Below are 14,882 nucleotides of genomic sequence, written 5' to 3' on the forward strand. Positions count from 1 at the left end.
GTAGTTTGGCCCTGGCACTGCCCATATCTTATGCCTTCTCTACTCTGCAGGATCCGTATCCCTTTCTGTAGGTCAAATGCACGGGTGTTTCTGCATTTGAATCATTATCCTGAATCAAGTATATTTTTTTATGAGAATCGCTAAAATTTTCTCTCTTTGTTTTTAGATTTATTTTGATCTCACTGCCTTGGCGGAGGCACTGCATGATGTGACGTTCATCCTGGTTCCAGGTGGCTCCCCAATATCTATTTATTCTATTCAACCAATATATGCCTGGTTCAGTGCTTTACTATTTGTGCGGAATTTGTTGTACATTGTTCTGGATGCCCCCGTATACCGTTCATATAGAAAAATTTGATCCGTTCGACCATGGTACCTGCATTATTATGGTTGTTCTTCCCTTTTTTTCCTTGAATTGAATGCTTATATTCATTTATGGGTATCAATGTTGTTACTTTTTGAGAGAATAGTGGCGTTCCGTGGGGATCCCCCTGCGATGTAGGTTTGTTTTCCCATTGTTTACGCCGATATCTCATTATTATGAATTGTCAATCAATATGTGACATTCATATACAAACCATGTAAAACATTTTTTATAGTTTAGATTTTGGATCTTTGGGGCACTGTCCCCCACTACCATACGTGCTTTGACATGTGGGTGGCCGTGCGGCATTGCCCTAGGACCCAATTCATTTATAGTATCGGGTTCCATGGACTAGCAGCTCTATTGAGATCACTTTGATCATGTGATATGTGTTGGGTGGCACCCATTACTGCTCTGACATGCGCACAATGCATTTGATCCAGTTTCGCCCATCTTAGTTGTGGGTGTTAGCCAGCCGCTCGAAAACGGAGGAATCGCGAGATTTGATATTTTCGCGCATGCGCTAATTACGTGTATTTTCGCGCATGCGGTAATCACGAGATTTTCGCGCATGCGCTAATTACGTATAGTATTTTCGCGCATGCGCAAATCGTGTATGGGGACGCCAAGGAGCATGTTCAACGCCAACCATGCAGTTGCCCACCTGACAGTGAGTTTTTTAATTCACCTTATTAGGGTAATCACTGACACTTATTATGTTATATTCCATATAAATCACGATATGTGGAATTAATGTTGTTTTAGTCTGATGTATTATTTTTGCCAAATGAGGCCAATTTGTTATATGTATTTTCTATGATCACATGTATTGTTCGTTCACTGTACATTTACTGTATTATGTTCAATTGATGTTAATCTATTTTTGATTGATGCCCTTATTTAAAGTGTGTCTGTAACACATGTGCACTGTGCTTGATAAAGACAGCAACAAGCTGTTGAAACGTCGCCTGATTTTGGGTCCAATAAATCATCAACTTTTGAATTGATTTGGAGTGCTGCTGGCTATTTTTCACTTCTATATATATATATATATATATATATATATATATATATATATATATATATATATATATATATATATATATGGAATCAAATGGCGGCACCGGAAAAAACTGTGTGGGTGCTAGGTCCAGGGATGTTGCTGCTTACCCCATATAATAAAGGTGAAAGACGGACAGCACTCCAAGTAAAAGTAGTGGTGTTTATTCACCCATGTGGATGGCAACGTTTCAGCTCATACAAGAGCCTTTTTCAAGCAATGAACACAGTGCATAGTGGGGTGTATATATAGTCCAACCCCTATTACATCATAATATAAAGTGCAGACAGTGCATAAAAAGGTCAGAATACATATACAGATGTGTATTACTCATCAGTGGTAAAGCACAATAATATTGTCACAAATACAGTACAATATTTGTACTGTATTGATGGTCCTGATGGTTTCCAACGTTACTGGCATGACAAGCAGATCCCACCTGAGATGTTTTCTACGCGCCACAGCAGAGGGGGCGCCATAATGGTCTGGGGTGCTTTTTCCTTCAGTGGAGCTCCAGGAAGTGCAGGGGTGTCAAACGGCCGCTGGCTATGTCCAGATGTTGCAGAGAGCACCCCCCATGACTGAGGGCCCTCGTCTGTGTGGTAACGACTGGGTTTTTCAACAGGACAACACTACAGTATACAATGCCCGCAGGACAAGGGACTTCTTCCAGGAGAATAACATCACTCTTTTGGCCCATCCTGCGTGTTCCCCTGATCTAAATCCAATTGAGAACCTTTGGGGATGGATGGCAAGGGAAGTTTACAAAAATGGAGAACAGTTCCAGACAGTAGATGGCCTTCGTGCGGCCGTCTTCACCACTTGGAGAAATGTTCCCACTCACCTCATGGAAACGCTTGCATCAAGCATGCCGAAACTAATTTTTGAAGTGATTAACAATAACGGCGGAGCTACTGATTTCATGTTTGGAAGTTGGATTTTTTTTTTTTTTTGGGGGGGGGTCGGGGGGGTCGGGGGGTAATTTTTTTTTATTTTTTTTTATTTTTTTGAGGTGTGGTCCTAATCTTTTGATCAGCTGAAAAACAGCATGTTTCAGTTTTTGTTGTTTTCATTAAATTGAATGCTTAAAAAATGTTTTGTCTTACTCCCATTTCTTCTTGTTGCACGTTGAAGCTCTACTTGGAACCTTGTTAAGATCCAGCCATGCTAAATATGATTTTTTTTTGCCATTTTTCAAGTGGTCTTAAACTTTTGATCAGGACTGTGTGTATGTATGTATGTGTGTGTATATATATTTATTACACACACACAAAAAAGTACCAGCACACTACTAAATGCACTAAGACTGGGTGAACAGGTGGCGTCATGTATTTGACCCTGTTCACACATTCACCTGTTCACCCAGTCTTTTTGTGTGTGTGTGTGTGTGTAATAAATATATATATATGTTACAGCATATAATAGAGAGGCAGTGAGGGCAACATTTATTTATTTTTAATTTTATTTATTTTTTTGCCCTCCAGTCTCCTTCTATTTTGACACATTGAAAAGGAGGAGAAAAGTGGAGAAGCTAATTTACAGCATATACTGTAGGGACAATCAAGTATTTTTAAAATTCTATGAAGCACCTGTAGAGTCAAAGCACTCACTACAACCCTCAATAAACTCCTTGAAGGTGGTTGTTTGTAAAATGATGTAACTTTTTGCGGGTTTCCACTGAAGAGGTACTTCAGGATTTCTTTAAAGCGACATGGTGCACAGAAAGCATTCCATCTGCTCTCCAAAAACAATATTATAAATAAAGATAAAATATATCGACTCAAATTTACCAGTAACATGAAGTACAATGGGTCACGAAAAAAATATCACTTGGATTAGTCAAAGCATTCCCCCAAAAGTTTTTACCACATAAAGTGATAAGTCAAATTTGCTAAATTACTCAGGGTCAGGAAGGTGAAAAATTCCTGAAAGGGTTCATTTGTGGATAATATTTTAGATCACTTGGTTTGGTTATTTAGTTCTTTAGATATGTGAATAGGCAAAATCCATTTTCGAGACATTAAATAAATACCGGTAAATAATACATAAAATATATATTTTTTTTTAAACTAATGTTACGTTTATTTACCTTCATCTGCTTCTATATATAGATCGTTATCATGGAAGTTCAGGGCCTGAAATCAGTTGCTCCAAACAGAATTGTGTACTGTACAATGGAAGTGGAGGGTGGTGAAAAACTCCAGACAGATCAAGCGGAAGCCTCAAGACCTCAGTAAGTGACACTAAATTTATCAAACTGGTGTAAAGTAGATCTGGCTTAGTTGCCCATAGCAACCTAGATTCCACCTTTTCATTTTCCAAAGGAGCTGTTAAAAATGAAAGGTGGAATCTGGTTGCTATGGACAACTAAGCCAGTTCTACTTTACACCAGTTTGATAAATAACCCCATAAATGTTTATTACTATGTTTACTATGTTGTGCTGAATTGTTAATGTACTGTTAAAATATGCAAATGTACATGATTTACATGCAGATGAAGTATATGCTGGGGTTGCTGGCTGTGCAATACAACTGACCTCTGACTTACAATGATTGTGATCCCAAGCCATTTTTCTACAGTCAATAGCCAGAAATTAAAGATGCCCGACTTTAATTTTTTTATGGCCACCTCGCCATCATCCCCAAAAAATGTAATACGGTGATCAAAAAGCCGAAAAACAAGTCCTCACACGCTCTGTAAGGTGGAAAAATTTTTTTATATATATATATATATATATATATATATATATATATATATATATATATATATATATATATATTAAAAAGTTGGCAAAATATGGCAGTGCAAAGACATTTTTTTTCAAAGGCTTTCATATTTTTAACCCATTCAGCCTAATTTAGCAAATCTGACAAGTCACTTTATGTGGTAATAGCTTTAAAACGCGTTTACTTCTCCAAGCCATTCTGAGATTGTTTTCTTGGCACATATTGTACTTCATGACAGTGGCAAAATTTAGTCAAAATATTTAATTTTTATTTATTAAAAAAAAAAAAGCCAAATTTAACAAAAATTTCATGTTTGGATCATTTTGAAAATGACTTTTTCTTTTTTTGGAGGGACGTTAGAAGGCTTAGAAGTTTAGAAGCTTTTTAAGAAAATTTCCAAAACCCAGTTTTTTCAGGACCAGTTCAGATATGAAGTCACTTTCTGGGGCTTACATATTAGAAACCAGCCATAAATCACCCCCTTTTAGAAACTACACCCCTCAAGGTATTCAAAACTGATTTGACAATATTGCTGACTCCCTTCCCTGACCGGGCCCAAAGGCATTCCTACATGGTGAAGTGGGAGGAGTACTTGGGGAGGGTCTTACCGGACTCGCTCTGGCACCTTATATGGAGGAGGGCAGCGGAATCATCTATCAATCATCAATTAAGATCTTAATGTACTGGTATCTCACTCCTGACCTCCTCCATAGAATCAATCCAGGGGTTCCGAGTGATTGTTGGAGATGCGGCTTACATAGGGGTACATTGCCTCACATTTTCTGGGACTGTCCCAAGATAGGCCCTTACTGGACTGAGGTTGGCACTCTCCTGACCGACATTTTTGGAATCGAAATCCGACCGGAACCCGTGTCCTTCCTGCTTAATGTGGTCCCCAAACAAGTCAAAAAACTTGCACTCAAACTGCTGCTACTGATACTAACAGCAGCTCGTTGTCTAGTTTCCCGATCGTGGAAAAGCCCCAACCCACCACGGTTCTCTGACTTGTATGCCAGGGTAATGGAGGTCCGAACAATGGAGTATTCCACTGCTATGTATCAGGACAAAATGGCACTCTTCAACGCTGTATGGGACATATGGGACACTTATTGGGCTAATAGGCAACCTTGAGGAATCATGGTGAAGGGTTTGGTTCCTCTCACCCCCCCTCCCCTCCCTTCCCTCTCTGTCTTTGTTCATGTCGCTTGTCCTATCCGTTGGCTATTTGTTGAAGATATTTTGCACAGCAGTTTTTGTTTTCTTCTTTTTTTGCCTCTTAGACTAGTTAGAGATGGACACAATCTCAGTTGGATCAATTCAACGCTTTATTTTTGTCTGGTCTTTAATGCTCCGTCACTGAATATTATCAAGTGTTACATATGCTCATCCAATATTATGTAATGTGTTATGTAGGGCTGAAACGATTATTCGAATAACTCGATTAAATCGAGTCCAAAAATTCATCGATGCAGTTTCCCTGCATCGAGGAATCGTTTAGATCACGTGATCACGGAGCGGGAGTGAAATTAAGCGTCTCACTCACCGCTTCCGTGTCCTCCGGAGGCCAGAGAGGCAGGACTGAGCGGCCGGCACAGCTGAGGGAGGAGGAGGAGGGAGTCTCTCCCTCCCCACTGTGCGCGGCTGCCGCTGAAGACCAAGTAGGAGGAGGAGGGGAGGGACTGAGTAGGAGGAGGAGGGGAGGGGAGGGACTGTGGCCACTGCGCCACCAATGAATGTGCCGGCCATATCCCACAGGGTCCGCCTCCTCCCCCCCATCATTGGTGGCAGTGTCAGTTCCGATCGGAGCCCCAGCAGTGTAATGCTGGGGCTCCGATCGGTTACCATGGCAGCCAGGACGCTACTGAAGTCCTGGCTGCCATGGTATGTTAGTGAGCAGAGAGCAGCGCATTATACTCACGTGCTGTAAGCATTAGCAATCCGCCGCACAGACAGAAGAAGGAGCGACCGGCGGCCACAGCGCACGTGAGTATAATGCGCTGCTCTCTGCTCACTAACATACCATGGCAGCCAGGGCTTCAGTAGCGTGACTCCTGGCTGCCATGGTAACCGATCGGAGCCCCAGCATTACACTGCTGGGGCTCCGATCGGAACTGACACTGCCACCAATGATGGGGGGGAGGAGGGGGACCCTGTGGCCACTGCCACCAATGATTAATACTGGGGGGTGTGGGGGGGGGGGTTGCGTTACCAGAGGGGGCAGGCAGATCAGAGGCTGGGGGGAGGGGGGGAGGCAGATCAGAGGCTGGGGGGAGGGGGGGGGAGGCAGATCAGAGGCTGGGGGGAGGGGGGGGAGGCAGATCAGAGGCGGGGGCAAGCAGATCAGAGGCTGGGGGGGGGAGGCAGATCAGAGGCGGGGGCAAGCAGATCAGAGGCTGGGGGGAGGCAGATGGAGAGAGAGTGGTTAATGGAGGCTGCAAGCACCACCTTGGCATGTATAAAGTTATTGGTTTAGAGAGGGGTTAATGAAGGCACCTCCAAGGTGCTTTCATTAACCTCTTCAAACCAATAACTTTATACATGCCTAATGCCAAGGTGCTTCCATTAACCCCTCCAAACCCAATGGGCATGTATAAAGTTATTGGTTTGGAGGGGTTAATGGAAGCACCTTGGCATTAGGCATGTATAAAGTTATTAACCCCTTCAAACCAATAACTTTATACATACCTAATTACGTACGTTATTTTAAGTAGCTTTTTCTTATTAGATTACTCGATGAATCGAGAAATATAATCGATAGAATACTCGATTACAAAAATATTCGTTTACTGCAGCCCTAGTGTTATGTGTATTGCTCCTCCTTGGAACTTCTGTGCACTATGTCATTGTAAGAGTGTATTCACGTTTTATATACCATAATAAACATACAATTATAAAAAAAAACTGATTTTACATACGTTATCACAAGAATTAAAGAAAAATTTAGATGAAATTTCAGAATTGCACTTTTTTGGCACATTTTAAATTTTTTTATTGAAATGAAAAATGTGCCAAAAAAGTGAAATTCTGAAATTTCATCTAAATTTTTCTTTAATTCTTGTGATAACTTATGTAAAATCAGTTTTTTTTTTACAAAGCAAGGGTTAACAGCCAAGCAAAACTCAATGTTTATTACCCTGATTCTGTAGTTTACATAAACACCCCATATGTGGTAGTAAACTGCTGTACAGGCGCACGGCAGGGCTCAGAAGGAAAGGAACGCCATATGGTTTTTGGAAGGCAGATTTAACTGGGATAATTTTAAGTTGCCATGTAACATTTGAAGCCCCCTGATGCACCCCTAGAGTAGAAACTCCCAAAAAATACCCCAATTTGGTAACTATGGGATAAAGTGGTAGTTTTTTTTTGGTACTATTTTTAGGGTGCATATGATTTTTGATTGCTCTATATTACACTTTTCTTGAGGTAAAAATAGCTGTTTTTGCACAGTTTTTATTTTGTTATTTACAATGTTCATCTGACAGGTTAGATCATGTGGTATTTTTATTGAGTAGGTTGTTACGGACTCGACAATGCCAAATATGACTACTTTTTTATATAATAAAGCATTTTGAAAAAAAAAATAATTCTGAAAGCCATAGTTCTTATTTGGGTGATTGTCCTAGGGTAGGCTCTAATTTTTTTTCGGTATGAGATGACTGTTTGATTGGTACTATTTTAGGGTGCATATGACTTTTTAATCGCTTGGTATTACACTTTTTGTGCTGTAAGGTGACAAAAAATGGCATAAGAAAATTTATGGTGTTCATCTGAGGGGTTAGGGCATGTGATATTTTTATACAGCAGGTTGTTACGGACGTGACGATACCTAATATGTATACTATTTTTAATTTGTTTAAGTTTTATGCAATAACATTTTTGAAACAAAAAAAACATGTTTTAGTGTCTCCATATTCTGAGAGCCATAGTTTTTTTTTATTTTTTGGGCGATTGTCCAGCTCCATCTCAGGAGCTAATTTTTTGCCGGATGAGGTAACGGTTAGATTGGTACTGTTCTGGGGTGCATATGCCTTTTTGATCGCTTGGTGTTGCACTTTTAGTAATGTAAGGTAACAAAAAAAGTAGTTTTTATAATAAAATTGGACGTGTTCATCTGAGAGGTCATGTGATATTTTTATAGAGACGGTCGATACGGACACGGCAATACCGAATATGTCACTTTTCTTATTTTTCCCTATTTTTTTTTACAGTTGTTTTGTTGCTTTTTTTTTTTTTGGCTTGGAAACTTCAATTTTTATTATTATAAAAAACTTTTTATATTTGTCCCACTGTTGGACTTCATTTTTTCAGGCTTTGATCCCTGTTTTAATTCAGTAGAATACATTATGTATTGTACTAAATTGAACTGTCAGCGTCTTACACAGTAAGACGCTGACAGTTGCCTAGGAGACCCAGCCCTCAGGCTTGATCTCCTGGGCTTCCGTAGCTGGCATGGCAGGCTCCGCCGCCTGTGGAAGGCATCGGGGCTGCTATGGGAACCATCAGCCCTCTGCCAGCGCAGCGCGGGCCGCCGATGGAGTCAGAGGGAGCCCCCTCCCTCTGTAAACCCTGCGTGTGCCGCGGTCAGTGCTGACCGCGGCATATGAAAGGGTTAATCCGTCGATGGGTACGGATGCAACAGGGGCCCGGCTATCGGTAACAGCCAGGCCCATGCTGCGGATCGGGTGGGTGCAGCTCCTGCACCCGCACGATCACATCACGTACATGTACCTGGCAAAGCGGTAAGGCACCACTTTCCCCCACGTACATGTACGTGATAATTAATTTTAAAAACTATATAAATTTGGTATAATGTAATTGTACTTCCTTGCAGAATAACGTTGTCATGTCATTTTTAGTACAAAGTGAACACCATAAAGACAAAAACCCAAAAATTATGGCTGAATTGCATTTTCTTTCAAATTCACCCGACCAAGATTTTTTTCCCCCTTGTATTTCAGTACAAGATACAGTAAATCAAATGATGCCCTAAAACATGTCCATAAAAAGGTGGGAGGGAACAACAGAAGCAATAAAATTTGTGTTAAAGTTAGTTGCAAGCAGTTAAAGGGAATCTATCAGCAGTTTTCCGCTGCTAGGTTCTAACCGCTCCAGTGCATGCCAACGACTCCTGACATTCATAACCTTCTGGCTTTCTTAAGGTGCTCATGAATATTCAGGACTCATCGGCATGTTGACAGATTACCTTTAAACGGAACCAGTCATCAACTTATACTGCCTATACTAAAAGCAGAATAAAGTAGAGACAGGTGAGTTTATTTCAGCGGTCTGTCATTTATAAGTTAAAAGTAAGTGGTTGCTGAGAACCAACATCACAATCATTGCAGACTGGGCCTGGAAAAGAGTCCCGGCCACCTGAGAAGAGTCATGGTTATTCATGAATTCCTGCCCTCCCTGCCCACCTGCTGATGACTGACAGCTTCTACCTAGTTTTCTCCCTTTCTCTCTAGGACAGAACTGCCTATCATCATCAGGTGGGCGGGAGAGAAGGAGATTATGAATAACCATGACTCTTCTCAGGTAGATTTGACTCTTTTTAAGGTCTGTGCTGCAATGATTATGATGCTGGTTCTCGGCAACCAGTTGAGTGACACGCTGCTGAAATCAGCATTTCTGTCACTAATTTATGCTGCCCTCAGTGCGCTCAGCATAAAGTTGATGACAGGTTCCCTTCAAAGTATATCAAAATGGTAGAGGACAGTATGTCAACTGATCTTGCACCGAACTGTTAGAGCACATGCTTTACAGATTGCCTTATAATCTTAGTATACTGTTGTTGGTGTGTGTGTGTTTTTTTTTTTTTTATAAAGCCATCTGTTACATCATGTATGGAAGATCCGTCCTCCCTTCCATTTGTTTAGATGGAAAGGAGATCAGAGCACAGATCAAGGTTGGTGAGCAATATTCCCTAATATGTTCTTATGGAATGTCTACCACTTCCCTTGAGCATGGCTCTTATCTTCCTTTTCATCTCCAGTACATGATGTAAGAGAGGCCTAAAAATATCTTTTCAGAGAATGTGACTATTTTAATGAAGATGTGAGTGGCTGTCCTTGTGTTAAGCTAACATAGAGAACAGTCAATACACAGCAGTCTTTTCTTATAAAGCTCCTTTATCAATGTGTTCCTTCAAATAAGACAGCAGATTAAATAGGTTGATTATTTCTCCCAGTCTACTAACATATGTAGTTTAAGGTAATTTTGCCATGTTTTTGACATATTTACTGATTCACTTAAACAATAAAATTAATAATATGTGAAATAATTAGAGCACTCGTGGACATTTTATTTCTCGCTCGCCTTTTCTTTTCTTTTCACTCATACTAAGTCTCCATCACATCAGCATGTGTTATTTCCATTATTCTGCTCCGTTATGGGAGCAGAGCAGTGATAATAAAGGAAGTGCACTTAACTGATGCAAATGGAGCTGAACAGACCCCATTTGGTTTCCGTTTGGGAAAACGCCTTTTACCAGAGAAAAGAGTCCTGAATGCAGGACTTATTTCTCCGCTATTTTTACGAATTCTGTGCTGGAACTTACATGTGAACATACCCTTAGAATGTTGATTTGAAATATTGATAGAATTTAGTAGTCATACTTAAGCTATTGAATTCTGCATATTGATGGGAGATCAGTCGCTCTGTCATCTGGCAATTGTATTGCTATTTTACAGTGGTTTGTATACGTTCTGTAATTTTAAAACTTTGTTAACATAGAAACATAGAATGTGTCGGCAGATGAGAACCATTCGGCCCATCAAGTCTGCCCAATATACTGAATACTATGAATAGCCCCTGGCCCTAATACTTCCTGATATGACTTTTTATTTCAATAGTTTTTATTGAAGGTTTCAAGGTAATAAACACAAAGTTAATCAAGCCAATGATCAGAGTAGTATTGACCAAATATAGCTTGAGGTAGCATTATTGATACATGAGGGGAGGGGAAGAGTGGGGGGGAGACATAAAAGAACAGGGGTAAGAGGGAGGTGTGAAGGTAACAGTAGCATGGTGTAAATAAATAGACAAGTAAAACACAAAACATAAAGTCTCAGGTACAATTACAATGACATGTTTGTCAAATCACTGTTCTTAGTGGAGAAGCTGGAAGTCCACGGGTCCCAGTTGGACCGGTATTTGTTGATTCTACATTCCTTGTATGCGAGGATTTTCTCATAAGAGCATGTGGTGTGGATTCCTGTTAGGAACTCTGCTACAGAGGGAATTTTGGTAGATTTCCAACACGCGGTAATGGTCACTTTGGTGGTCAAGAATAAGAAGGCTACCGGGATCCTACATTGAACCGGGATGGTATGGATATCGGCCAAGAACAACGCCCTTTGTGGGCATTTGTTGATAGTTATACCACTGAATCTGGAAGTGAGTGAGAAGATTTTGTCCCATAGATTAGACAAAAGTGGGCATGACCATAATATATGCAAAAGTGTGCCTCTCTGACCACACCCCCTCCAGCAGAGATGAGACGTCTCAGGGAATATTATACATAGTTTGTCTGGCGTATAATGCCATCTAAGGCATGTTTTATTTTATTTTTATTTATTTTTTATATTCCCTTTTTATTTTATTTTTAATATACTTTTATTCAGGGAAAAATACATGTAAGCAATATACAGAGTCATTGCTCATAGCACAGAAATATTGACGATGATGACCCCCACAAAGCAAATATCTACTAAATACACAGTCCGGTTAAATATATATATCTTCCGATTTAAGAGATATTCAGCCGATATTAGCAATTAATTACTAGGAATAGTACTAGGAAGGTGTATGATACAACTAATATGACCTTATTCTCTGTCTTATGTTAAGGTTCATGGTTTCTTTTTGCTATACCAATTCACTGTTTTTCTGTATATGTAAATGTCAATATTATCTTGCATTGTGCGGATGTACAATATGCCATTGTTGTCCTCAAAGTATGACATTCTTTTTGATTTGTACAATAAAATATTTTACAAACTAAACTAAATCACAGTCTGCAATTGATTTTTCCCATTCAAATCCAAAAACATATTCTTTATTTTACTCCCCTAATCCCCCCCCCCCCCCCCCCCCCAATCCCACTTTTGTCCTTCCTGAACGTCTCGGCTCCTATCTGACATCAAAACTATCCCAACCTTTGGTAATAGTTCAAACCCCTTCGTCACTCTTGCAAGGCACTTTATTCAAACTTTCAAGTCCCCCAACTGATCCTTCAAATCCTCCTGTAGGTACCACGCTGTGAGTTTAAAGGGTCCTATCAGTGGGGGTTATTCAGATTTGGGAATATAATGTAACATGAAAACCTTCCATACTTTGTACAGTTTTTCCCCCAGTATTTATTTCCTGGTAATCGCATCCCGCCATTCTAAATGAAATAAATGTTTAATTCGTCTCAACAGCATCTCAACATTGAGAATGTCTGCTGACAGCCACCGTGTCAATAGGCATCTCTTTGCCTCCAACAATATCTTATGTTAAAGAACCGTCAGACCCTTCCTCTCTCCGCCCCCTTCATTGTCAGATGATTCTTTTCCTTCTGCCTGAAATATAACTAGAAGAGGTGATAATTCGGGACAGTTATTGCCAAGCCGTTTCATTATTGAAAACACTTGAGACCAAAATCTGCCCAAACTGGGGCATGCCCATAGACCATGAAACAAGTCTGTCCCTGGCGTGCTAAATTTTGGAAAAGCAGTTATTCTATCAGGTCTAGCTAGTGAAGACAGTAAATCAAACCCATAGATTGCCCTGTGAAGTATCTTGAACTGTGTTTCTCTCATCTTCTCATTGGGTACTGCTTTATATAATGCCTGAATACCCGACCGAGCAATGGAGTCTAATTCCGACACCCCCAGTTGATTTTCCCATTTCCTGAATAGGTTAACCACCAACTGATCCTCCCAGGTCGCCCTAAGTACATTATAGATTTCTGAGATAGACATCCTGCACTTATGTCCCAGAAAGGAGTCGAACTTATTCCTCTCCCCTTCATTGGATAAGTCACTTATAAAGCTCTTTACATAACTTTGAACCTGCATATATGGAAACAGTGCTGGTTTCTGTAGTTTCCATCTCTCTATTATTTCACCCAGCAATGCCCATTTGGTCTCTCTCGCGTGCATCAGATCCCCTATCTTAGACACTCACCTATCCGCCCAATCTTGAAAGGATTTCTCACTATAACCAGGAGGGAAGTTGGGATTACCCTGTAATGGGAGATGTTTCGAAAACATATAAGGTAGGCCTAAAAGCTTCCTCGCGTTTTTCCAGGCAATAATTGTGTCTCTAAGAATTAGGGATCTTTTTGCTACATATGGGAGCGTCGACACCTTAGTATGTAGGAGGGCCATCAGATTCCATGGAGATGCCAGCTGGCTCTCAACCCGTAAATTAGAATAGAACGACGCCCAGTCTAATATATGCCTGCTAAGGCACGCCAACAATGGCGGCAACTCTGCGCTCGTCGGAGAGGCATCTGGCTCTTTGTCGAAGTAGAAGTCCAGTTTCCCCTGTTTCGCTTGGGGTCTTTTGCCTCTGGGCATCCTCAGCAATCGAATGGCACCACTTGCCACCCGAATTATTACAGATGTCAGGGTATTAGTCGCTTTGTCAGGTGCTACTTGCAGGAGCTCAAGATTCAAGCGGCCATCTCACTTGGCAGCCAAGCCACCCCACCCCACCCCGATATTACTTTTAAACCTTTGCCCCTCTAATTTAAAACTATGTCCTCTTGTAGCAGTTTTTCTTCTTAAATATTCTCTCCTCTTTTACCTTGTTGATTCCCTTTATGTATTTAAAAGTTTTTATCATATCCCCTCTGTCTCGTCTTTCTTCCAAGCTATACATGTTAAGGTCCTTTAATCTTTCCTGGTACATACCTTTGAGCTAGACGGCGATTAAATATTATACAACTTGTATTAAGAGCTTGATAAATAATATACAAATCAGTATAGATTTTTATCTGTGAATGCATTCATAGTTCTATCAAGAGTTGCAAGCTGTCCCCATGGACCCATGACATCAAGACCACCTCAGACTAATGAAACGGCCATCTCCATGCTTCAAAGTGTTTCTGATTGAGGTCATCAACTCTGTGCACTAAACGTTCTTCCAGCTTGTCTACATTCTTCTGTGCACACTACAGTGTGGAGTTTAAATCTGTAGAATGCCCATTTATGCTGCAGATATCTACCATGGAATTAAATATTTTAAAAGGAGTGGATCAAATCTTTTTTTATTTTTTATCCACAGTTTGATACAGATTTGGCTGCTGCAGAGTGTGCACAGATATGCTGCTGATTTTCCAAAGTGGTGTATCATTAAGATTCCATTACGTATGCATTAGCGCCCTCATGTAGGATGATAATTTACCAATAATTGGTTGCCCACACCTGGACTTGCATCTTGTAACAGTGGCAAGTCCAGGGGCGGCTGGCAATTACTAGTAAACCACTAGCGCTACTAGTGGCTGATAATGCGATCTAAATTGAATGTGGCTTTCTTACTTACCAGCAGAATGGTATTGCTGTTTTAAAGCATACCGGTACTTATTATCTAAAGTTTTGTTTTTCTTTGTGTATGTGGCTGGGCATAGTTATATTTTTTGTTTGTCAGTTGTAATCTAACACTAAAGAATACTTGCCCAGCACCACCAAAGACTGTCAAGCAGGCAGACAGCTGAATACAAATAGAGTAAAAATGTGGGCC

General features: G+C 40.5%; 1 protein-coding gene across 5 annotated transcripts in view; it reads left to right on the top strand.

Moving 5' to 3' along the window:
* Positions 1-14,882, top strand: part of CADPS2 (calcium dependent secretion activator 2) — a 605,828-nt gene that overhangs the window by 136,537 nt on the left and 454,409 nt on the right. For all 5 annotated transcript variants that reach the window (XM_044280279.1, XM_044280275.1, XM_044280277.1 and 2 more), the window contains exon 6: positions 3,536-3,657. In XM_044280279.1, the coding sequence (XP_044136214.1) occupies positions 3,536-3,657 (122 nt within the window). The remainder of the gene's footprint in view (positions 1-3,535; positions 3,658-14,882) is intronic.

Source organism: Bufo gargarizans, chromosome 2 (genome assembly GCF_014858855.1).
Source record: "Bufo gargarizans isolate SCDJY-AF-19 chromosome 2, ASM1485885v1, whole genome shotgun sequence".
NCBI lineage: Eukaryota > Metazoa > Chordata > Amphibia > Anura > Bufonidae > Bufo > Bufo gargarizans.